At 42.0% G+C, this 26,292-nt stretch overlaps 1 protein-coding gene and 1 long non-coding RNA gene across 10 annotated transcripts in view; one reads left to right on the top strand and one right to left on the bottom strand.

The window, feature by feature from the left end:
- Nucleotides 1-16,637, top strand: part of LOC309635925 — a 59,451-nt gene extending 42,814 nt beyond the window's left edge. The window contains exon 3 of the long non-coding RNA XR_014249107.1: nucleotides 15,759-16,637. This is a non-coding gene — a long non-coding RNA (uncharacterized lncRNA). The remainder of the gene's footprint in view (nucleotides 1-15,758) is intronic.
- Nucleotides 1-26,292, bottom strand: part of TTC13 (tetratricopeptide repeat domain 13) — a gene marked incomplete at its 5' end in the record, with an annotated part of 68,935 nt that overhangs the window by 12,562 nt on the left and 30,081 nt on the right. For 3 of the 9 annotated variants that reach the window (XM_082407752.1, XM_082407753.1, XM_082407758.1), the window contains 12 exons: nucleotides 162-245; nucleotides 2,505-2,597; nucleotides 3,204-3,336; nucleotides 4,308-4,438; nucleotides 7,961-8,117; nucleotides 10,124-10,298; nucleotides 10,596-10,737; nucleotides 12,233-12,315; nucleotides 17,729-17,839; nucleotides 18,796-18,912; nucleotides 21,617-21,709; nucleotides 23,438-23,503. In XM_082407752.1, coding sequence (XP_082263878.1) covers nucleotides 162-245; nucleotides 2,505-2,597; nucleotides 3,204-3,336; nucleotides 4,308-4,438; nucleotides 7,961-8,117; nucleotides 10,124-10,298; nucleotides 10,596-10,737; nucleotides 12,233-12,315; nucleotides 17,729-17,839; nucleotides 18,796-18,912; nucleotides 21,617-21,709; nucleotides 23,438-23,503 — 1,385 coding nt within the window. The remainder of the gene's footprint in view (nucleotides 1-161; nucleotides 246-2,504; nucleotides 2,598-3,203; nucleotides 3,337-4,307; nucleotides 4,439-7,960; nucleotides 8,118-10,123; nucleotides 10,299-10,595; nucleotides 10,738-12,232; nucleotides 12,316-17,728; nucleotides 17,840-18,795; nucleotides 18,913-21,616; nucleotides 21,710-23,437; nucleotides 23,504-26,292) is intronic. The other 6 variants (XM_082407754.1, XM_082407755.1, XM_082407756.1 and 3 more) reach the window with 3 other exon arrangements.

Raw genomic sequence — 26,292 nt, 5'->3', positions numbered from 1 at the left:
ATAAATGATTATGAAAGGCATTATGATTCCAAACACTCCATAAAAATATGATATATTTTGTTTAGTCTGTCAATAGGCTTGGTTTTCAAGTTTCATAAATATAACTAATGCAAAATACATAAAATTTATCCATTACTATGAAAAGAAAATTGAAAGATTACCCATGATAAACTAGAATTCTATCTTTAATAAAATGAAGAATTTTCTCAAAATATTCCAGGTATCTCATGTTGATCACCTGACCCCTGTAAGAAAAAACAGTTAAGAATGTTTTTACAAAGAAATATGTTCCACACAATATCTAATTTCAAAGTTAATTCAAAAGGACGATAAGAGAGCTGAGAAATTCGCTTGTTTGCAGCCAAAGAACGGGAGAAACAAACACCTGTCTAAGCGAGACTGATGGTCAGCGACTGAGCTTATTCTGGTGGGAAAGGCACCAGACTCAGCCCTGGAGATGCCAAAACAGGAAGAAAAGTCCTCAGGTGCTTAAACGGGGCTCAGACTTGTATGCCCCTTTCCCCTCATGGGTCCTTTCCCTTTTTCGGCAATGTGCTCCCTCCTAACCCTCGGCGCTCCTGATAGCATTAGCTGTTAATACTCCTTCTTGCTGTCTAGCTTACTAGCTGTCTCCATCTCTTCTACCACTCTAAATAGTATTTTCCTCCTGTTTCTATCCCCACCCCCATTTGTAAAACTCTCCCAGAACCTCATGTACAGCCAACACGCCGATGCACCCATCCAACTGATGTACGTGTCTGGCAACACACACAGCCGACTGCTTCCCGGACACCGCTCCCTGGACTTCCCACAGGCGTGCCAAACCTCAAGTTCAGGAGCTCACGCCAGCTCCCCAGCGTGTTCACCTACGTTCTGCCCTGGGGCTTCCTGGCCTACTTGGGCAACCACGTGCCCGCCTGGCAATGGGACAGCCTACCCGCAGCTGCACGCTTGCCCTCACTTCTAACCCACCCCCAGTGTTCCGACCCTGCCTTCTCAGTATCCACTCTTCCCCTCCAGCTCACTTCCACAAAGCCTTCCAGACCTCGGTACCAGTGCACCGGAATGTTCCACAACCTTCTAACCAGTCGCACGCCTCCAAGGGAAGTCGCTGCCCTCTCATCTATTCTGCCACCTGTGGCCAAAGTGATCACCCAGATGTGTCAATCTGTTCAGCTCACGTCTCTGCTTATGATCTCTGAATGACTCTCTTTTCAGGACAAAAAGTGCCTTAGCATGGATATGTTAGCTATATTTTGGGGAAAAAAAGCTATTTATGTTTCGGCCTCTGCCTGTCTTTCCAGCCTCGACTGCTGACAGTCCCTCAATCATAAACTAATCACCAGTCATAATGCATTAGTGGTACCTCCCTGACCACGCCTGACTCACAGGTGGGTCCATGCCTCATCCACCTCTCTCTGCTTTCCATCTTTCCAAACAGCATCCCCTGAAGGCTGGACTGGGACCACCCCCCCCAGCATCCTGTACACGTGACCACCACCACTCTTAACACACTACATGGTAGGCTCACAGCTTAGTGAGGTCCATCTTCCTCACTAAGCTACAAGCCTTCTGCAGTGAGAGGCTGTACTTCACGGCTAAATCACCATCACGCCGCACAGCACATGGAGAGGGGCCTTTAGTTAAAGCTAGTTGAGTCTACCTGTGAATGTCACAAATTATTCCGTTAGAAACAGGAATATACAAGTCACAAGGGGAAAGGAAATTTATTGTCTAGGAATTTAAAAAATAAATGTCTTAAGAACATTTCCATTAAACTTACATGTCAAAGTTGTATACTATAATATTTTCTTGATTCAGGGTTCTGGAATTAGAAGCATTTTGGATGTGACACAACTACCATAGGTGTAAAATTCACCTAAAATTAAATTCAGTGGGTCTGATACTGAAGCTGACACTCTTTGATATTTGCTCATCATACATCTAGAGGGTGGGTAAGCGCGTGAAGGGCCGGGTAAAGAGGTGAGCACCCCACCCACGCCCCTAACTTGCCAGAGCCTCTGGACAAAACAAAAGCTCTCCAGTTAACCTGGCTCATCCTCCCAGGAAGGCAGCTCAGCACCCAGACAGCATTTTTCATCCAACCGCCTCGGGTGCAGCAGGGTTGGAAGGGGGAGTCTTTCCCTCACCACAGGAATTCTTTAAGCCACACGATATTATCGGGATCTTATGGTAACGTAATATTCTCCATCTAATTACTTTCTATGATGTTTTAGGACCCTTTAAAGACTGACATCTAGGCAAAAATCGGGCACTCTACCCTTCACTTGAGCTCTGCAGCAAAGAGCCTGGAGAAGGGGCACAGCATTTCTTTCTGCAACCAGGCTAGCTCAAAGGAATGCGGGAAGGGCCTTGCAGGTGCAGAGCTGATTTGTGTCAAAAAGTCACCGACGGGGGACCACTGGGTTGCTCGTGGTCTCCATGAACTGACGATTTAAAATAAACTCCTAGGAGAACAGGAAGGATAAACGGAATGTTCATACCTGATTAAATTGACGTGGTTGTTAAAACCTCTGCTAAGACTTCGTGCTGGCATTTGATCCAACCACAACACTGGCTGGTCTGGGTCAGCAATCCTGTAAAATAGAGCTTATTTAAAAATGAAGACCTTATAAAACCTAGAAATGTTCAAAAGCATTCAAAATAAAACAGGTAGAGGTCTCTGGAAAAGTGGGGAGAAAACAACTGCTCAGTCCATTACGTCTAAAAGTATGAAACACAAACCTGCAAATTCCAAAAAGATGTTCTAACTGGACCAAGGAAGAAGTCAGTACAGGTTTACTAGTAGAGCAGGATTTTTCGCATGAAAATGAGTATCAGCGGTTCCCCCCTCTAAACTGTAGCTGGTTGGCCAGGCCCACACTTCAAGCATAAGAAGACTGGGCACCACAGGTAATGAATGATATGCTCTTCCAGAGAGACCGCTTTTTCTACAACACTTCACTTAAAAATGTGCTCGGAAGCAAGGCAACAATCAATTCTTATTTCATAAATATTCGTCGAGTGTATTTCAAAGAATAATGATGTCAGGAATTGCTGACAAACTTCAGAGAGGAAAACATAACTTATAAGGCCCATTATTAGTAAATAAAATGGGATTCAAAACCTGTGAACTAGAGGAGACTTAACATTTTCTGACAATGATAAGACGTCTAGCTTATTTTCACTGAAGCGTCAGTTACCGTCTCCACTTCACTGCGATGTCAAACATGTCTCTCCACTGCATCAGCCGCGTTTTCCCATTCATTCGAACCTTTGAACTGGTCCACGTACGCTGTACAGCTTGCATGACTTCTAAGGCTGCCAAACCCATGGCTAAAAGAAGGAAATGTGGGGAAAACAGAGTTTGTAGGTAACCTTTAGAGGGAATGATCTTCGTCGACAACTCGGCGAAAGAATCATGGAATCTAAAAAAAAAAAAAAAATTGGTTCTGATGCACCCAGGGGCCAGACAGGAATGAAGACGCAGACATACAGAATGGACTTGAGGACACGGGGAGAGGGAAGGGTAAGCTGGGACAAAGTGAGAGAGTAGCACTGACATATATACACTACCAAATGTAAAATAGCTAGCTAGTGGGAAGCAGCCGCATAGCACAGGGAGATCAGCTCATTGCTTTGTGACCACCTAGAGGGGTGGGATAGGGAGGGTGGGAGGGAGACGCAAGAGGGAGGGGACATGGGGATATACGTATGCATATAGCTGATACACTTTGTTATACAGCAGAAACTAACACAGCATTGTAAAGCAATTATACTCCAATAGAGATGTTAAAAAAAATGACAAAAAATTTTAAAGGCAAAAAAAAAGAATAAAAATAAAAATAAATATGAAAATAAACCAGGGGAAAAAAAAAAGAATCACAAGTATTGGTAATTTAACAGGACCAGAGATGCATTACATGATGGCCTGACTAAAACTCAACTCTATCAGAGGAAATTGGAGACAACCTCACACTTGTCTCCTCCCAATCCTGAAAGAACTGAGGTTCCAATCCCTCCTCACCCTACAGTAAGGAGACAGCTCTGGTGGATGAGCTGCCTGATTTACAGCAATGACTGAAGACCTACCTTCTACGTCTACACCAAAGCAACGGCATAAGAGCCAAAGCTGGAAGCAGTCTTCTCTCAGAATTCAGTGTGAATGAATCTTTACATTTCTGTTCTGATCACATGGAGATTTTCAGTAAGCACAACAAATGATTCTTTTCAAAAGTACAACACGGTTTACCAATCCTCTGCTCCTTTGTCATAAACACTTCCATTTTCAGATAGTTTTAAAATACCTCTGTGTATTCTCTTGTTTGGCAGGAAACCAGGTGTTTCATATTGCATCAGAGATCCCAAACGATCAGCTACACAAATCAGCTCTTGGACCTCGGGCTTATAACTCTCAAAATTCTGATGTAACACATCTCTGGAAGAAACATTACGTACATAATGAAGACTTTTACCACAGATATCTGGTTATCCAATTTCACCTGAAAAGCAGTCGCTTCCTCCCCTGGAAAAATAATCAAGGAATTTCTGACCACATAATCTTTACTTCAGTGGTCTGTACCCAACCAGACACAAATTCAAAGAAGGATTCTTCATGACAGTGTGGGCACAGTCACTGTCACGTGCTTGTTAGTAATGCTGATAAGTAGTTTGCAATTCAGAAGACACGTCTGAGCCTTATTTGTTCTGTAAACTTCTCCGGAACACAGGGACTGCCTCTTTTGACAACCAACCAAACCCGACCCTATGCCCATCCCCTGCTCCGGCCCCAAGTTATATGATGCCAAGTGTACTTGGGATGGTGTATGTGACTGCAATTGTTTACCCTCCAACCTGCTAGAAGTTTTCATAACAAAGACTGCAATTCTAAGTTACAGGCTGTGTCAGTGTCCCCAAGGGTTCAGTAATTCACTAGGAGGACTCCCAGGCTCTGGGTACAGTTGTACTTGTGGCTCTGAGGACACAGCACAATTGTCAGAGGGAAAAGGCGCGTGGGGCGAGGTCCAGAGGAATCCAGGCGCACTTCCAGGACCCTGGGGAGACACGTGGCACTAATTCCCCGAGTGAAATGCTCACTGGACATGCCGTGCCCAGGGACTGTACTGGGGGCTGACCACGTGAGCACCCCTGCCTGGCAGGTACCCGAGGCCCCCAGAGGAGGGCAGGTGTTCAGCATGAACCGCACTGTTCATACACACGGCGCAGGTGCTGGGAGCCATTCTTAGCTCTGGGCACTTGGGGGTAGGGGGAGATCCCGAAATCCCCGTTCCCAGACGCCAGCCCAGGACCAGCCTGGTGAGCAGGCCTCTCCAAGGACAGCCCTTCAGGCCCCCCTCTTTTCTGCACATAAGTATTTCTCTAAAAAGGGGTGCTAGAGAACATACATCCCTCTTTGAGCAATCTATTTTGTTTTCATTATCTTGATTATTGAAACTTACAAGAGCATACAACCTCATTACTCAACGAAAGAACTAGAACAATTATGTAGCTCTACCTACTTGTATGCCACTTTCCTGTCCTATCCTCCTGCCTCCCAGGAAGAGGTGACTTTTCTTGAATTTTGTGTCCACAATTCCCTGACGTTCTTCTTGTAAAAAATAGGTTACGTATGTAAATCCCTAAACAATATATTCTATAGTTTTGCTTATGAGCTTTATGGGAAAAATGATGTGACACTGCAGTGTACCAACTTGCTGTTTTTACTCAACTTTATATTTCAAAATTAGTCCACACTGTTGCTTGGGTCATTTGTTTATACTGCTGTATAATACCCCACTATGTGACAGTATCACATTTATCCATTTTTCTGTTCATGAACGTCTGGGATGATTTCGTTTTCAGTTGTGAACAAACAAATCGCTATCAACAGGTCTCCAAGCAGACATGTGCACAAGGACATGGTTCTCTCCTGAATCTACACAGGAGCAGAACTTAAAGACTGTAGGACGTGCAAATATTCAATTTTACACAATAATGACAAACTGCTGGCAGAAGTGCATGGAACAATTTATACCCCATTATATGCAATTTCCCCTTAACATCCTTCTGGTCAATACTACTATTATCAGACTTTGTATTGCTAATATTTGTTTACCTGGTGGGTGATGTATCTCATGTGGTCTTACATATTTATGAACTGAAGCATCTTTTCCTATGTTTGCCATTCATGTTTTCCCCTTGGTGAAATTACCTGTTCATGTCTTTTGCACTTTTCTAATTAGCTGTTTGACTTTTATTTGTAGAAACTGTTGGTGTTGAACGGTTTACAGTCAGTCCAATAATTAACCCTAAGTAGGTGATACGACTTTCCTATTTTTAAGATTTTTCTCTTTACCTTAGGTGTTCTCCAGTTACTTATGATGTGTCTGAATGGATTTCTTTTCATTTACCCTGCTTTTTAAAAAAAAAAAAACTATGAATGTATGTGTGTCCTTCGCTCTGGAAAATTCTTAGCCATTATTTCTTCAAATATTGCCTCTCCTCCATTTTCTCCTTCTGGAGTTTCAATTAGACACATGTTAGCCCTTCTTACATTTTACATACCTTCTCTCTTTCAAGTTTTCTAACTCCTTGACTCTCTGTGCTCTATCTTCCAATTCTGCAATTTTCTCTCAGCTGTATCTAATCTGCTTTTTAGCCTGTATACTGAATTCTTCATTTCAATGGTTATATTTTCTATTCCTAGAGCTTCCAATTATTTTTTTGGTCTGTGGCATATGGGTCTGTGGCATCTGTCTGGTCATTTTTTATAATCTCATGTTTCTCGCTCATGTTTGTGATCTCTTCATAATTTCTTTAAGCATTTCATTTGGAGTTATTGTAGAGTCTGTTTTCAACAATTCCAATATCTGAAGTCCTTAAGGATCAAAGTTTGTTGTTTCTGTTGATTCTCACAAATGGTTTTGGTCATCTTGGTTTTCATTCTCACACTAATGATCTTAATCTGTGGGAATACTTGGGGTACAAATTGGCACTAATTTCTCCCCAGGAAGGATCTGCGTCTGCTTCTGTTGAGATCCTGGGAATGCCTCCAAGATGGGATCACTTTAGCCCTTTGAAGGTCAACAAACCCACCCTGCCATGCCTCAAGGCACTCCATTGGATAGGATACCTTCTTCCTTTAAAATGTGTTTACCACCCATCACTGTAGTTTGAATACCTTTTCTTTTCTTTCTTTTTAGGCATCGAGGGGGCTGATCTTTACAGATTTTTCCTAATTTTTAAGACACTGCTGGACTGCCAGGAATTAATTTCTATTCTAAATCTAATTGTTCTGTAATGGGATAGCCTTTTAGCATATCCATTTTGCCATATTGCAGCAGTATTGGCCAGTGCTGTAATTTCAAACTTTTAATATGTTAAGAAATTTGTTTTAAAGTAACACGGTAAAGGAATAATGAATATCAAACGCTACCAAGAAGTATAAGTACATTTGAAGTTTGAAGGTACCCCACATTAGCAGGGAATGTCGGGCTAAAAGGAAAGATGATGTCCAAAGGTAAGCTAAAAGAAATATTTGCGGACATATCCAATTCAAAAATAAATTCATCAGAAACATGAATAGAAAGCCATTTATTGACCAAGAGATATTATGATGAACTTACAGCTCAGTGTTGAAAAAGAAAAAAAAAAAATCTTCATTTAAAGCACTCACTTTGAGAGTAGCACTGACATATATACACTAACAAATGTAAAATGGATAGCTAGTGGGAAGCAGCTGCATAGCACAGGGAGATCAGCTCGATGCTTTGTGACCACCTAGCGGGGTGGGATAGGGAGGGTGGGAGGGAGACGCAAGAGGGAGGGGATATGGGGATATATGTATACGTATAGCTGATTCACTTCGTTGTACAGCGGAAACTAACACCACATTGTAAAGCAATTCTACTCAGATAAAGATGTAAAACATAAAAAATAAAAAAATAAATAAAGCACTCACTTTATGTGGGGTTGCAGCCCTGGCTGCTCTTCATAGTCTTCTATGAGGAAAGGCAGATTCTTAGCCCAGTGGTCTTTAAAGCTTCCAGGCAGGTCCGCGTCAATGTTATATTCCGTAAGGGGAGTATCAAGGTGTGCATGAAGATATCGAGAATACTCTGCAGATGGGAAATGGGATCTGACACACCGGATATGCCAAAGAGACAGTTTTTATAGCTAACTGTAATTTTTTATAGCCAGTCTGTACAAATACTTCAAAACAAACCGTTATTTAATTACAAGGATTCTGGGACTTCCCTGGTGGTGCAGTGGTTAAGAATCCGCCTGCCAATGCAGGGGACACAGGTTCAATCCCTGGTCTGGGAAGATCCCACATGCCGCGGAACAACTAAGCCCGTGCGCCACAACTACTGAGCCCGCGCTCTAGAGCCGGCGAGCCACAACTACTGAGCCCACGCGCCACAACTACTGAAGCCCACGCGCCTAGAGCCCGTGCTCCGCAACAAGAGAAGCCACGGCAATGAGAAGCCCGCGTACCGCAACGAAGACTAGCCCCGGCTCACCACAACTAGAGAAAGCTCGCGTGCAGCAACGAGGACCCAACGCAGCCAAAAATAAATAAATAAATAAATTTATTTTAAAAAATTACAAGAATTCTAAATGGAGACTCCAAATTTTAGCAAGTCACTCTTATACGATAACGGAGGTGGCCTGCCGCTGACTTGAGTTACCAGGGTCAAATACAAGCCAGTCAATCGGGGTCCACTTCGGCTAAATTTTAACCACCTTTCCATAAGCAACACCAAAGATCTCACTATTCAGTTCCAGAGTGTGGGAATGCAAGTTCAGTGTGAGACAGATCCCGCTTCCTTGTCAACTAATAGATCTACTGACTACGTATGCGATTTCATCAACTGACTGACCAACTGCTGCTTATCTCTAGGGACGCGGTGTAGAAAAAACCAGGATATGGAGTGCCCCCATCTTCAGTCTATAGTTCACAAGTCCAAGTTCTCCTAAACCAGGAAAAAAGAGGGAATTACAATTTAGAGTAAAGAGCTGGTCTGCCGAAAAGGTAGTCCCTAGCCAGCTGGCTACTGACAACTTAAGGGGTGGCTAATGTGGCTGAGACACGGAACTCTAGATTTTAGTTAATTTGAATTAATTTAAACTTAAAACTGATATTTTATTCAATTATTAGAAAACTGCCGTATGTTTGGAACAACTTACATATACCAGTCTACTTTTACAACTTTAAACTTTATGAAATCTAAGTTCGGATCAAGTATTTCCAATGACAATTTAGCATCCAAATTGAGATGAACTGTAAGTGTAAAATATATGCCGTATTCAAAGACTAGTACGAAAAAAGGTAAAATATCCAATAAATAGTGTTTTCATATTAATTATATATTGAACTAATATTGTGGATGTACCGGGTTAAATAAGATAAAATATATCATTAAAATGAATTCCACCTGTTCATTTTTACTTTTTTAATGTGGCTACTAGAAATTTAAAATTACACACATGGCTTGTAAATGTTTTCACTTGGACAGTGCTAATACAGAGGGCTAATGATAAAGGAAAGAGAAGGAATAAAAGTAAAGATGTGGGCTTTACATGAAAAACAAAAATGTCTTTATGTATGGCAGAAAAAGGGTAAGACTGACTAATAAAAGGATAACCCAAAGATCTGCTTTCTTCTTCGTCTCAATTTAAATTCTCCAAACTATGTGGGAATTCTGATATGAAGGAATGACAGATCAGAGATACCAAGTTTTTATTTAACAGTGAAAACCTCATAAAATGTTCCCTTCCTGTCATTCCTGTATCTCTGGATGAGGTGAGACAAGTCATGGATACCCAGATGATTGTCACATTTAGGTCAAAATATGTTTTTTTGGCATAAGTAAAATTTTTTAACTTTAGAAAGAAAAAATGTGAGGAAGAGGCAAAAAAAAAAAAAAAGCACTGGACTGGCCTTTAGAAGACATGGGCTCGTCCCTTTAGTCCAGACACCACCACTAACCAAGGGGCAGCTGAGGACAAGTCACCAGCTGCTCTGAGACTCAACTGCCTAACACGGAACATCAGAGACACAAGCAGTATGACTCCTACTCCAAGCACTCAGGGTCAGTGATTCTGCAGCTGTTTGACTTACCTCGGAGATACTTCACTTTAAGGTACTCTGGGCTGGCCTTCTGGCCTGGGAGAGGGTCATTTAGCATAACTTTAGTTTGTGCTTTTATCCCTTCATAAAACTGTCCCATTGCTACGTGGCTGAGTCCTTTCATGTACTGGCACACCTCGTTATATGGTTCCAGCTGCAGACACCGCTGAGGCATCGAAGGAGAAAACGCTGTATTAGGATCAATACAGTTTAAGGAAACTTGAAAGTGCTTTCTTCTTTAATCTGGAATTAGGAAAGTTTTCTCTCCAGGTTAAATCAGACCAAATACATCCTCAGTAAATCAGTCTACAGGACCAGGCCACGGTTTTCTCCTCTTTCTTTCTGTTGAAGGATAAGCACTATTCTTGCCCGCCCTCCCCGCCGACCCCATTCATTTCACTGAACTTCGTTGAAGAACGACGCAGAATCGCAGTTACGGTGCTTCTCACTTACGGATGCTCACCTTGAAGTTCTTAAGGGCTTCCTGCAAGCTGCCGTGGTGGTAAAGCATCATTCCCCGAAGCTGGAGGGTCTGCACGTGATTTTGGTTCAGCAACAGAGCCTTTTGAAAGCTCTCAGTGGCTGCTTCGAAATTGCCCAGCTCTCTAGGTATTTAACAATAGTAATGAACATAGTATAGTCATTTCAGTAAACATACAGAATAAGTTATCCTCAGCATTATGGTTCAATCTACAAATACAATACTTTAATGCGGGTGTCTGTTTTTTATTTTACCACTTTATAGCTACTTAGCCTTTGACGCATCATATCCTACTTACTTTTTCTAAATCTTACCAGATTATAGGATCACCATAGAGCTCTTGAAATTCTTTGGGGGAAAATTAATTTATTGATTTCCAAAGACAAATGCTTATTCAAATCCCTTTCCCCCACTCATGATCAGCTCCAACCCCTAAGAAAACTTTGTGTAAATTTTAGTTATCTGGATAGAAACATATGTTTCTCCTTTGGCAAAAAGTAAGTAGGTTATAATCATACAGAGGTATATCATTGCGAATCAAATTCATAGGCTAATAATTTAATTTTTTCTGTCACTGAAGGTACTTCACTTAAAATCCAGTAAATCTTTATCTACTTTAAAATTCTGAAATAAGAAGTATATTTCAGAATTGTGATCATTTCAGAGTGGAAATGGTTATTACTGACCAGCCTTGCCCTCTTTTATATATCAAAATTTTTATAAATAATTGAAGAACCTTCAAAATATCTCATATGTCAACTTTCTATAAATAATGAAGATTTTAAATATATATATATATAACACCCACTTACATTTATACAGCACTTTACTATTTACTAGGTGCTTTCAAATCTGTTTTCAATTTATATACCCAACAATTTTGTGAGACAGGAACAATAAATATCATCCCTTAAACCTAGAACAAATCCAAACACACTTTCTTCAAGTTAGTATAAGAGAGCTTTTCCAACTATGGCATCAGATAAATAAGCTCTTAAATGTAATCCTTCCTGAATAAGGCACCTAACAGGGTTTTACAGGGGATTTCTATTACTGTCTCTCTCTTTCCTAACTTTTATAGTACCTTTATACAAGTCAGAATGTTAAAACTTTTTTAAGCCAAAAGTCAGAATAGCTTTGCTGGTCAGGGCAACGCATGTCGTCAGGAAGCCAGGGTCCAGGCACAACTGCTCATTCCCGATAGAGATGCATCATAACTGTAACATTTCCATCCCGCAATTCTAGGAATCTTCAAACAGATCCTAGTGATGTGGGTATTAACCTTAGTTACTGCCCAAAAAGGCAGCAGCGTCTGTAACTCAGCAGCTTATAATGCCACTATTCAAAGCAACAACCCTTGAAGGACTAACGTTTTCTAGACTAATATATACAGACCGAGGTTGTTTTAAGACACAGTAACAGGCATCACTATATCCTCTTACCCGTGGTTCTTTCTATGTTCCACAGAAGATCTCAATAAGTATGTGAATGCCTATGTGATTTAGAATGACCATCTCTTTTGGTTAAGAAATGCATTTAAAAAAAAAAAAATCACTATTATGTGAGGCTATCCCACTCTACGTCCTCCCTCCTACCCCAACTATTAGTACTTTACTTACCTATAGGCCTGCCCCAGACTTTTATATGCATCAATAAAATCAACTTTCTGCTTCAAAGCTTCTTTGAAGGATTCAATAGCTTCCTGTAAAAAGTATATAGAAAATTATTTCATTTGCTTAACTGTTAAAATTGAGTTTCTCTCAAATCACTAAAGGACATACATATATATATATATATATATAAAATACATGGTCTCTGAGTACTTTTTTTTTAAATAGGAGGACTTAAAAAAAAGAGAGGTAGAAAGTACAATAAACTATGAGAGTCTGGAGGATTTAATTTCAATAGTAAACAAATGCGTTACTATGAACAACAACAGAGCCTTAAGTTTCTCCTTCCAAAATGGGAAAACAGCTTCTCGCTATCTTTTTCATTAGGACTTTGAGTACTGATAACACTTGCATTTTAATATCATTTCCTTAATTAATAAAAACCCTACGGAACAAAAGTAAGCCTAATAGCTGTGTGAAATGATGCAAAATGATCACAGCTAGCAGCATTTGAAAGTGAACCAACAGAAGAGACAAAAAAAGCAAGCCCAATGTGAAATTATTTATAGAACAAGAAGAAAGGCTCCCAGGATAGCTACCTGAAGGATTCCCATGATCTACGAGGAAAAAAGAAACCGTAAAATTCAGGAGAAACCTTCAAGTTGGGGGCAGGTGGGCATGACTCCTGCCAGCACAGCTCAAGGCGGCACTAAGGGCCCAGAGCTGCACACACTATACTTTCGGGGGAGCCCTCGGAACCACAGTGCACTTGGCTGCAGGGGGACTCTCTGGGGAAATTGGTGATAAAATGAAAATTGGTGATGAAATGTTTCAGAATAAACATCCTAGGCTTACACTGGGATTGGACGTACTTTTCATTATGACTTTATTTATTGTGATTAAAAAAAAATTACAGACATTTCACACATTTCCCAAGGAAAAGACATATCTTACGTAACGGCTATAAAGGTTCACAATCTCTAAGAGCTTTAATTGAGAAAGACTTGACTTTAAGACTTCTGGAATAGATCATTTCAACCTGATTAGAGAATTCAGAGCAGAAAACCACTAAAGATATCAAATGCCTTGCCCATGGTAGGCACTCAATAAATATTTAATGCCCCGGTAGGCACACAATATAGTTTTTCAAAAGCTATACAATCTTGATTCTTTTCAGAAAGTCATTCAGCCCCTGCTTCTTGACTTTCTCAGAGGGGGCCAGCAGGGCAAGAGAGGCTGGCTTTGAAACTCTTCAAAGGTAATACTGAGGACAAAATCGCCTCATGAAGGAATGCCACTGAATAGCTACTGTTTGGGTGAAAGATGAGAACGGATAAATTTTAAAAGCGAAGAAATGTAAAAGACCACTCTTCATTGGGCTTCCTGCCGTGACATAGTCTTGATCTTTTAGGATTTGTACAACTGTACTTTTAATTCAACAAACATGTATTGAGCGCCTACTATGTGCCAGGGATAGCAGGAGGTAAGGGGACATAAAGATGGGTGAGTCATTACCTCTGTACTCTGAGAACTCACAGTGTCATTAGAAAGCCAAGTAGGTAACCAGGTTATTAGAATACAAACTAAGAGCTACAGCACAGATATGAGGAAGAGGCTCTGGGAATAAAGAGAAAGAAACCACCAACTGAGCCTGGGAGACCAGAAGAGGCTGTACAGAGGTGCTGACAACTGAGCTGGGTCTTGAAGAACGAGGAGTTTCGTAAAGCAAGAGGGCATCTTGGACGGGGCAGGGGGCACCACACAGTGGCACAGAGCGCTCACCGACGCTGGGAAAGCCGGAGGGGCAGGAGCGCAGGGGGCATGGGGTTGGGGGGAGTGGGGAAGAGGGAAAGCCGGGCCAGAAGGAAGGAAGCAACGAGGACTGGGGGCTCTGAGGAGGTGTGGGACCTCACAAAATTTACTCTTTTGTAAACATGAAAACTGCTGGTAAAAAAGGAGAAGACACGCTGGAGAGGGGAGAGGATGGAGCCCAGATGGGAGGCGGCCGTGATGGAACAGGCAAGAGATAATGGAAGCTCAGATTGAGACAGTGCCTCTGAGGAGAGGGAAAGAAGGGTCAAATTCGGGAGAGAGTTTTAAAGGCAAACTAAGGGAGAATTCGGTGGCTGTCTGGGTACGAGGGAGGGATGAGGGAGAAGAGAGGGCAGGAGGAGTTTAGGCTGAGAGCCCGGGTGGAGGGAGGCGTTGAGGAACGTTAGGAAGTACGGGGGGGGGTCGTGAGTCCACTGGGGCGTGCGATGTCTGGGGTGTTCGTGGACGTCTAGTGGAGATGCCCAGGATGCGGCCGCTGCCCACTGCACTTACTGCATGCTTGGACGCCACAGTTCTTCAAAGTCTGATTTCTCTTCAGCTTTTAAGAGTCTTTGGTTTCGGGGTTCCTGTCTAATCACTGCACAGCTCTCTACCTCATTCTGCCAAAGAGGGGACATAGCAGAATCAAGATTTTGAGCCACTGGGAACAAAGAAACTACGTTCGTTGAATCAATCTCTAAGCACATGAACTGGCTCTGAATTCGCTGGCATCGTGAATGCAATCATCACCACTTAAGTCACCACCTTCTTTACTAGCTAAAGGGCAGCCATCACCCTGGGGCTGTTCGGTATAACTGAACAGAACAATCGCAGGTAACTCTCAAAGTACAGGCTTATAATATACAATTTTTGAAATATCCTTACAACATGGGTAGGATTCAGTAGAAAAGTTCTTGCTGTTTTACTCCCTAGGAAAATCCAAAATGTCTGATATATCTTCTAAATTGGACAACTGTGAAATTTGTCATGTAAAATATCCTAATATATTTCTAACGTATTATGTCATAAAGTAAATAAGCCATCACCCGCTTAATTTCTAAACTGCTGTTGACCTGGAGAGACCACCTTTAGGATACAGAGATAGCTCAAACTCATTGGTCCATTTAATGCTTCGCCTCTACAGTTAACGAGAGAAAGAGAGATACCTGAACTAAGTTCATTAATGTAATTAAGGCATTTCACCACTGACTCAGTTTTCCAATCTCTGTAACTGGGACACCCTCTGCTCCTTCTGTACTTCATGGGAATGCTTTTGGGATGAGTGAGACACTACGTAAACACTCTGACCTCCTCGGACGGCAGATCTATAAAATGCAAAGAAAAAGTTCCCATCTATTACACACATTGCTGCTGTGTCGGTAGGCGTGGTGAAAAGGAGGGAAGACCAAACCGTTTGGTGAGACTGGTTCACTGAGGGGCTGCTAACACTCAGAGAATAAAAGCACTGTTTCTAGGTCTTCATCCGGGAGGTTTGGAATAAACCAAACTGAATTTTGGTCCATGTCCATTTTCTATTTAGTGTCTCTGTCATGGCTCTTTTCTGAAAAATTCTCATTTCGAAATAACACAAAGGGCCCTGCCCACCTTCCTAAACATGGCTTTATAGTTAAAAGTGAAATCAACTGTTTGCATTTGTTTACTTTAAAGATTATCTGTACCCTCTTAGTACTGATAATTGGCCTTTTTTTTTTTTCTATTTCAGATCTCTTTCTCCTTCATGCGATACTCAAGGGAGAGACTCTGAACACAGCATTGTGATTCTCAGTTTTTTAACTGAAGGGGACTGAGAGAAGATGAGAAGACAGGGGGCAGAGACAAAATAAACTGGAAGACATCACCTGGCAGCTGCTCAAAGCACACGTTACATAACTCAAAGCCTGCACTGCCTGTCTGAATCCTCGAAGGGGGACGGAGAGGGTCCCTGTTAGGACCACCTCCACATACTTGCAAAATGGAGATGAGGTGTATGAAATAAGATATGCAAAATTCCTTCTAGTTTGGTTTTTAATGGACGGGAGTTATTTTTTAAGAGTCCACAAAACTTCGATTAAATTACATTCTCACATGTAAAATAATCTATCATAATCAATACCTGATTCAGGTTTACAGTTTATAAAGGACTTTTCACACATGTTGTTCTATGGAATCCTCACTGTCACTTGAAGAGGCAGAGAGTAGCATCACCTCTGCCTGATAAATGTGGAAGGACGGGCTGAAAGAGTTCAAGCAGCGGGTTCAGCAGTGCAGTTAATAAGATTCAGAGCAAGAGCTCAGAGCAAGGCCTTCCAACTCCAACTCAGCTCTCTGCCCTTGATATGCATTTACCCCACGGATTCTTACTGAGCACCTACTATGTGACAGGCACTGTCTGTAACACGGAGGACTTACAACTTGTGGCCTTTTCAGAGGTAAACCCTCTCCCCACCCTCCCAGTGTGTGTGTTTATGTGTGTGTCAGAGCCTCAGAACTATTTTCAATAATAACACGCATGTTCTTTCTGCCAGAGTACCCTTCTCTGCCCCAGGCTGTTGAAGCTCTTCCCACCTTTCCAAGTTCAGGGTTAAGTGGGACCTACTCTGAATTCTCCACCTCCTGGTCAGAATGAGTGTCTTCACCTAGGCGGGCAGACCGTCTGTGACTCTCAGGCCGGCTGTCTTCAGTCGGGCAGTTTGGGGTGTCAGGCCTTGGGTGAGAGCCAGAGCTCCACTCTCAGCCGTGTTTCTGCCCCTCGCCCCGGCCGGAGAGAAGCTGCTGCAGGACAGAACGCTGAGTCCCGGGCAGGAGGAGGGGCAGGCACGCTGGCAGTGACGTCCCTGCCCCACTCAGCTGAGACAGAGCCTCTCCTTTGTCCCTCGCCTCCTTCTCCCGACAGCAGTCTTCAAGGGACGGTGCTGGGACCGCTCCTGCGGCCCCCAGAGGACCCGAGGCAGTCTGGCCGTCCATGACCTAAACGGGGCCAGCGACCCCTCATCAGTCCCCTGTCCCCATCCTCCTCGGCCACCGCTGCATCAGTAACCACTTCCTCAGTACAGATTGGGTCTCAACTCTGTATTTTCCCCCAGATCTAGACTTCACAGCTCCTCTGGGCCTACCAACTAAAGTCAGTACTCGAGACCTTTCAGGGCCCCTGCCCCGCGCTCCAGCCCCTCACACTCAGCCTGACTATTTGCTCAAAGGCCTGACCATGGCGCTGCTCCCCACGTCATCACTCACACCTTCCTCTCGTCCTCAGAACCCTTCTCCTTCCCAACCCTGCTCTGCCTTCCAGGTCAGGACGAAGCCCGCTTGTTCTCTGGACCTTCCCTAACTCCCGAGTTCAAATGAATCTTTCTCACCTCTGCTTCCAAAGCACTTTGCTTTTACTGCTTTCTTTAGGGTATTCACCCTATGAGAAGTTATCTGTGGGGAAAGCCTTTGTAAACTGTATTCGTCCCAAGTGTAAAGCATTATTTCTCCCTTGTAACCTTTCATCCTCTCCCCTTCTGCACCTTCCTCCAAGTACCTATCAGATAGTAGGCGCTCAATAAATATCTTGATGCAAACGACTTTCTAAAATAAACCAATGAGACACTTGAGACGTCATTTTAAAACCTGCCAGACTAAACCCCACTCAATTCACCGCAAAGGAGAAACAGGATCACTGTAGGTACACATATTGCACAGCACTTTCACCTTCAAAAGTCCTCTGTGAAAGAAAGTTAAACCTTTGTATAGCATAGCTATGGGCTGGTTTTTGTTCAGTTCTAAGGACTGCTGAAAGTCTTCGTGGGCTGTTGCATAGTCCTACAAAAGGGAGAATGAAAAAAAATAAATAAAGTAGTATTCGTTAGATATTTGGACATGTCCTACTTTCGACTGATAGAGGAAAAAAAATCCCAATTTAGTTTGTGCCCTTTCTGGCTTTAAAGGAAACATTTCATGACCACGAATATTAGAAGAATGCTTACACTGTTTGTGGAAAGAGTTGATTTCAATTGACAGGAGAAACTCACAAAGGTTTAATTTAAGCATACTGTCTCGACCACAAAAAAGAATATTATTTTAAATTCCATTAAAGTCATAATCTGTTATAGAAACTTTAAAAATTATTTTCTGAGACTAGCATTTTATTATACTGAATTCTAAAATAATTAGGACATAGATCAACCTTAAAATGTGTCATGTTGAGATTTTTTAAATCTACTTTCTTTTGCAATAGAAAATTGTTATTAAAATGACTGTAAGCCCACAAAAATAGCTATGGCAGTCATAAATACCACTCTGATGATAAAAGATAATCTTGCTAGATTGAGAAGCTACAGTCTGGGAAGCCGTATTAGTTCAGGTTATGGTTTTCGGGTTGTGATACCCAAAGAAATTCAAATTGTACCTCTAAGTTGAATGATCACACATTGACAACATGCATACCTGCTTCTCTATGCTGACATTTGCAAGAACATTTAAAGTATAATCTGTAAACCAAATTTCTCTTCTTCTGTTTCTCACGCTTTCTTTTTTCCCCCAGCCCAGAATTAGTTACTGCTGACAGTTCAAGCAAGAAAATGTGTTCCTGGTACTTAATATTTCTCCACTGGGTTCGACTTCAGCTAAAGAAAATGCTTTCATAACTGTCTTATATCACGAACTATTATTATACAGCCCCAAACCCAAATCTATCAAATAGCAGCTTTCTGAAGTAGAAGGAAAGGCGAAATCTTTATCATCATGAAAGGGCAAGTTTTAAGGCAAGAACAGTTCACCTCTGATATGAAGTACAGGGTCCCGCGGTGTCTGTACAGCCGTGCTGAGGGCTGAAGTTGAATAGCTTTAGTGAGATCATTCACTGCTTCATTAATTCGTCCCAGAGGGGACAGAATCTATAAACCCAAAAATATAATTAGGGGAGAAAAGTCCCAATGATTGTCCCTACAACTGTCAATGTTTTTGACTTTTCAATTCCGCTTCACCACCCCACATTCACAGTGTGACTCTCTCAGCAGTCTAGAACCCTTGACGCCACGTACTATGCAGTGAGGTTCAAAGTCAACAGCTGAGGAGGGGCTGCCGATCTTGTCCAGCCAAGGGGATGCGGATGAACTATGACCATGGCAATTGCCTTGTCATTGTTTCATGTTCTAGGTCAAAACAGATGTTGCTTTTCTTGAAGTGTGACCATTTGTTCCCCAACCTATCATATACCCTTCAAAACAAAATTTGGCATGTCAAATTAATCTGAAAGATAACTTTGAACCATTAAAATAGAGGAATTGTTAAACACAGATTGGAGTCCTCCATGGTGTCTAGCTATGCCGTCTGTAGTATTAAGTGCTGAATGGCAAGTTCTAGAATTCCAGGTGTTTTGTAAGCCCTCTTCTGCGAACGACTCTCAACTCATCAGTCATGATCTGCAAGGCCGTGAAGAAACATCTGCAGGCCTGTTCTGAATGCTCTTTTGATCCAGCAATCGGTTGTGTTCAGGCAAAAATGACAATACAGAAGACAGCTCAGAATGCAGAAGTTCACCCAAATGACATAAGAAAACCCAAAATGGGTATCAGTATTCATGCAATCAAGCTCAAGCAATTTATCCGGAACAAAGGTCCTTAAATTAGGGTTAATTTTGTTCTTATAATAGGTTATTTCCATCAAGGTTTACTAACTGGTTTCCTCCTCTGCAGGACCTTAAAACCAGCAAGGGAGAGAAGATTCAGGCAGGCACATCACCAGGGGCAAGAAAGCTCAGAGAGAGGAAAGAAATGGAAAATATGCCCTTAGAATTCAAGAAGCATAGTGGTCTAGGGTTATATTTTCAAAGGAAGAACATCCCAGCGCAGCATATTAACCCCTAGAGACGTAAGTGAATTATCACACCCCAGCACAACAATCAATATGCATAATAATGACCAGCGTAACTAAAAAAGCTTAAATTATGTTCACTAAATATAGACTGTTTCAGAAAGTATAGAAGTGAAAGGTTTCTTATAAAATAATTCCTGACATATATAAATGGTGTCGTGTAATTTAGCTGGAAGAATCACTATGTCATGACATTATTGCCTGATAATGCCAGAAAAGGGGGATATTACTGTATATTTTTAAGATCATTGGAAATCACTTTTCTGATTCCTAACATCATTTGGGGTACACGATTAGCTTTTTATTAGATATACAAAATTTTTAAAGCTGCTAAATCAGTCTTCTTTCTAAGTGTGCTTGATTAAATTCATGCGTTATCATAACATTTTAGCACAGCATCAGCATAATCCTGGGAAAAGCACAGCACCCGCTCCCTGGAGCAGAAAGTCACCAAGTGAGCCACCCAACGCTCACCCTAAAAACCAACAGGACTCTCGTGCAGCAGCGAACAGATTACGGTCACTTAACCCTTAGGGTTACAATCCAAAAGTGACATGAGAAAACGAATTCTTTCATTAATTGAGAAGGAATTTCCTTCAGAAAGCCAAATCCCCAGTGAAACAAAAAACTCATTTTAAGAAACTGAACTGTAACTTAAGACACTGTAATTTTGAGAACAGAAACATCACAAATGCAGTTTTAAAAATACTAAAACACTTAGTGTGCCCTTTGCTTGCTGAGTTTTCTCCCTCCAAGAGAGGGGGGAAAAGTCATTTGTCCCTTTAGTCCAACTATGAAATCCCACCAGATCAGATAATTAAAAGTTACGTCTGATTCAGATTGAAAACATTAACATAAATTCTAAAGCATTTCATATGGTTAAATGTGCAGCAAAATAAATACAGCATGAAACCTGGAGAGTTTACTATTGTTTTATGAAAATGGTAAAATGGACTCATTTCATTTAAAAACATTAAAAGGGGTGCCTTTGCACACATTCCTTTCTCTGGCCTGAACGCCCTTCTCTACCTTGCTCCCCAGGACACGGTTTCTGACCAGCTCCAGCATCACCTCTTCAGTGAGGCCTCTGCAAACACCGCCCATGCCTCTCCCCTCGCCAGTCTGTCCCAGGGCTCCAGCAGACCATGCTTCTCTGCTCCTGACCAAGCAGCCCCTCTCTCGGTGTCCACTGTCACACACGTTACCTGGAACTGTCACCATGTGTTGCCTCTCTGTCTCCACCGTGAGCCCCAAGTTCCGGTTATGGTCACCCTTACCTGATCTACGTGTCTATGTAGATAGGTATATCTCATAAAAATTATATACAAGTGCACGCACGCGCACACACACACACACACACACACACACATGCTTCCAAAGGCTATAAATCTCATTTGACCATACTGTCATATTGTTTTGCTAAAGTATGTCATGTATACAGTAAACACGGTGACATATTTTTCAACAAACATTGACAGTGGTAGTACACATCATAACTGTACACCTTAATAGTCAATGTTACTGTCATATGTTAAATCAGGAGTATCACTCGGCCCATAGTTTTCTAGTAACTTCAACTGTGTTTAAAGGTGTTATGTATGTATGGAGGAAAACACAATAGGTATACGGGAGTTTTAAAATTTCTAAGTAATAAAATAACAGGAAAAAAAATCTGAGATTCGACTAATCCAATAACAACAGAGGGAAAAAGAAAACCGCACTCACTTCTGCTCGCTGCTCAAATACCTCTGGACGATCTGGTTCCAAGGTAATTACTCGGCTCAGTTCGAACAGAGCAAGCTCAGCATTCTTAATGTCCTTGAAAAGGCATTAGCTTAGTATGAGACACACTGTTCCTCAAAACCAGCTTGAATAGATTTTCTGAAAAAACTAATAATTTAGCAATGACATAACTACTTATTCAGAAATAAATATGAACGTAGCTTCTAAATAAGAGATCGGCCAAGTTAAATAAGCTCTATTACAATTATTTAAGTCACTCAAGTCTACCTACCCATCAACAACAGCACATGGGACCTGGTTACCTATCCCAAGTTCCACGGAGGGCAAGACATTTTCTCAATTTAACCGATTTAAACACCGCATCAACAAATTTCAAGGGATGAGCATAGGGACACCAGTGTACAAAATGATGCTGACCAGTGGCAATGTGGGAACAGAGAGGACCCGTGTCAGTGTCCATCAAAACCCCTAGGCCTACACACCTACACCTGGAGAAGTCTAGGTAAACCTGTTCTCTTTAAAATTTACACAGTACTTTATATCAAAAATATATGAGCATGTTACTTTTACATTAAAAGTGCACTAAAGATACAAGCAAATTTCACATCAAGATATAAAATTAAAAGAGATGAGAATGAGGAAGAAGCAGTTTATCGCTGACCTTTACTAGGGCAACTTCAGTCATTTACTGATGCCCTGAACCTAACTAGGGCTATTTGTTGATGCTCTGAATGTAACATTGTTTCCTTCCTAAATGTCTTCATTCCCAAATCTGAGTTCCTGCTCAGTCTTCCTTCTCAAGTCTCAGAAGTACACAAATATTACACAAGATTTCTCCAGTAGGCCGGCAGGCAATTAGGACAGTTTTTTTTAATTGGCAAAGATACAAAAGTGACGTTTCTCCCTCAAGACATAATTTCATTTGAATATTTTTAATAGAAAATAATAGAAAAAGTTTATGTAGAATGTTCAAGACTGAAAATTTGGACATCTGATCTTAGACCACTTCATTATTTACGATATACTCTCAGGAAAAGTCTTCACTTTTATACCATAGTGCCTTTGTTTGACCAAAATATATTGGGTTGACCAAAAAGTTCATCCGGGTTTTTCCATAACATCATGAGACATACTGTTATTCAAAACCAGCTTCAATAGATTTTCTGAAAAAACTAGTAATTTAGTAATGACATAACTACTTATTTAGAAATAAATATGAACATCTTATGGAAAAACCCGGAGGAACTTTCTGGCCATCCAATACTTATTATAACCTTCCTCCTGCATTCCTCAGAGAAATAAGGGGAATAAGGCTCCAAAGACATATCTATCTGGGAAAGTGTAATGTATGGTAACAAATTAAAAATAAATTTTACAAAAAAAACTTTGTTCTTTTATTCAACCTTTAAAAATTGTGGAAGGAACTCAGATTCTAAGTCCTACCACACTATTGATGTCCTGTCTCTCTTTTACAGCAATGAGTGTTTCTCGGGAATTCAGTCAAGGTCTCGTGTTTTTCTAGGCTTATGTCCAGCTCATCATGAAATAAAGCTTAGGCTGCCAAAGGCTGTCCTTTTGGAATAGAAAGTAACCTCAGAAGACCTGGGCAGAAATCCCCATCCCCCCACGTCCCAGCCACTTGATCTTGGAGAAGTCCCCTATGGCCACGGTCTCATCTGTGAACTGGAATGACACCACTGCGTGTTCCAGCAGAGCTCGGGGAGCGGTGAGGGGCTCTATGGGGACCCTGGCCCGAGCCCGGTCACGTAGACACTATGGCAGGCGTGACTATTCCATACTCACATGTAATCCCTTCTTTCCATAGGCTATCCCTCGGCCATAAATTGCACTAACCAGATCAGGTTCCTCCTAGTCAGACCAAAACAGAAACACGTCAAAAACCATAAACAAAACAAAACAAAACAAATCAGTTTCTGCTCGAAGCACGTTAACGCCACACATGACAGCTCTACGTTATGCTACCACCACTCGTGTCAGTCCATACACAGTCCCCAACCAAAAAAGTCTATCTTTTTAAAGCTCATTTGAATGAGACATGAATAAGAGTTTTACATCAAAAAAAAAAAACAACACTTAAAAATAGAGAAAACCAACATGACTGAGCGCTGTGCCAGTTTCTTTTGCACAGTCGTCTTACTTAAAATGCAATCCTCTCAGCAGCTCTATGATGGGCGGCACCAGCAAACACAGCCCAGAGAGAAAACGGAGGTTCGGAGAAGCAGATACAGGAGTAAGGGCCTGGGTGACGCCTCCTCCTAGTTTGTCTGCTTTCAGGTAGTCATGCAATAATCTGCAAAGGAAAGAACCCGTCGGAGCCAGCACGACAAGGAACCAGAGGTGAATCAGCTCCACAGTCTGTTGGGGGTTAATACCGTCCTTTATTCTGACGGGTCAGAGCGAGAACCAGACCCTTTCTGCAACCTGCTCCCATGTGCACTGGATGCAACGCCTCTCAGGCCCAAGGACAGAGCGTCTGCTGCCCCTGCCATCAAGTCCCTACGCGTGGGGCAGTGGCATGAACTCCCTTCTGCATTTAACCCGTGAAATTCTTAGCCTCTTCTCTGAATCCTTCCCTGCATATTTAAGAAAGAAGAGTACACAGCCTCTGGCTATAAGGTCCTGAAGGAAGAACTTGACTACAGCAGATGAGCTATTTTACAGGCTAATCTATTATCAGCTTCAAATCTGAGATAGGGTGTCTGCGGGTATTGCCGCAAAAGACACATCGACTTCAATGATGAGAAAGTGGGAAAAAATAAAGGATAAGATGTTATACGCTGAAAAACAAAAAAAGGCTACTATAAACAGAATCAGGTACATCACCTCAGGTAGCAAGTGGGTGCATCACTGGCTACAATCCAGCCAGCAGACGGGCCTCATGGTATATGGAAAATTGGAAAAACTCAAGTAAATAATTACAGATTTCTAGCTTCTCTTGGAAAATAAAAAAATCCAACAATGACAGACCCACATTTGGGCATGAGAGTGTGAGAACGTGACAAAAACATAGGAACCGGCTGCCTGTTTCGATGAAGGGTGTGTATTCACCAGCTTACCATGAGCCCACCCATTGTCTCTACACTACATCAATTCACTTTGCTCATTTAATGTGCTTCTCTGGCTCCCAGAGAGTTTTGGATTTCTGATTCATAACGTATGTGTAACTGACATGAAAGGTTGTCCATGCTGTTTGCTAAATGGGAAAAAGTATGAGTTACAGAACGACAGAGGAATGGTAGTCACTTCTTATAAATAATACTTACATAGGATTATGTGGGTCAGTAGGTGCATAGAAAAAAAGCTCTCCAAAATACTAACAGTAGTTTTCTCTAGAGAGTGGGATTACTAGGTATCTTCCTATTCTGCTTAATACACTGATGCATTCCTTTTAATTGTTTAAAACAAACACGCATACAGTTATAATCAGAAAAAAAATGTGTTAAGTAAGATGTATTACAGAAAATAATAGAAAACTTTACTGTCAATTGAAAATATTGTATTTAAATAAATAAAGAGAAAATCTATTATAAATTATAGAAAATTTAGGAGATGAAGAAAAGCACAAAAAATAAGGTAAAAGGCACCCTACAATCCTGTCACCCAGAGATAACACTTTAAACATTTAAATATTCCTCTGGGGACTTCCCTGGTGGTGCAGTGGTTAAGAATCCGCCTGCCAATGCAGGGGACACAGGTTCAAGCCCTGGTCCAGGAAGATCCCATGTGCCGCAGAGCAAATAATCCCGTGGACCACAACTACTGAACCTGAATTCTAGAGCCCGCGTGCCGTAACTACTGAGCCCGCGTGCTGCAACTACTGAAACCCGTGCTCTGCAACTACTGACACCCGTGCTCCTAGAGCCCGTGCTCCGCAACAAGAGAAGCCACTGCAGCGAGAAGCCCACACACCGCTATGAAGAGTAGCCCCCGCTCGCCGCAACTAGAGAAAGCCTGCGCGCAGCAACGGAGACCCAACGCAGCCAAAAATAAATAAAATTTTAAAAATAAATAAACAAATAAATAAACACATAAATATTCCTCCTGGTTTGAAGAAAGGCAGAGCAAGTAGTTTGAGAGAGGGATACAGGTACAGAGGGTGAGGAGAAGCAGGAAAAAGAGTTCCCCACTGAGGAATCAAAGTCAGACGGTCTTCACGCTTCTCCCTAGCAACGGCACCTGCCAGAAGACCAAACAGTCAACAGAGCGGCACCTCGGCCAGGGTGGGTGGGGCTGGTGAGCCCACACGGCTCACGCCTGCTGATGACAGGCCTCCAGGGAGAGGAAACCCCACTTTCAGAGAAGCTTTTCTCCTCAACTGAGGAAAATTTTATACCAGATGACAGGAGGTTAGTTAGAAAAAAGTGTATTTAAATAAAGAGTTATTCTACTTGCATGACGGGCATCTCCATACACCCTGTGGCCACTCCGGCCACCCTGGGAGGTGTCCTCATGTCCCCAGCCAACGTATGTACTCAAGATATCCCGGTGCTTTCACCTGCTGATCGATCAGCCATGGCCCAGTTCACAGCCTTCCTCTCTCACCTGGCTACTGCAACGGCCTTAAGCACGCTCTTGTTTCTTCCCATCCAGGCTCCAGACCCACACTAAGAGCCACCTCAGGGTGATCATGACACTCC

Source organism: Balaenoptera borealis (genome assembly GCF_965194805.1).
Source record: "Balaenoptera borealis genome assembly, chromosome: 10".
NCBI classification, from domain to species: domain Eukaryota; kingdom Metazoa; phylum Chordata; class Mammalia; order Artiodactyla; family Balaenopteridae; genus Balaenoptera; species Balaenoptera borealis.
This window is presented reverse-complemented; position numbering and strand designations above follow the sequence as displayed.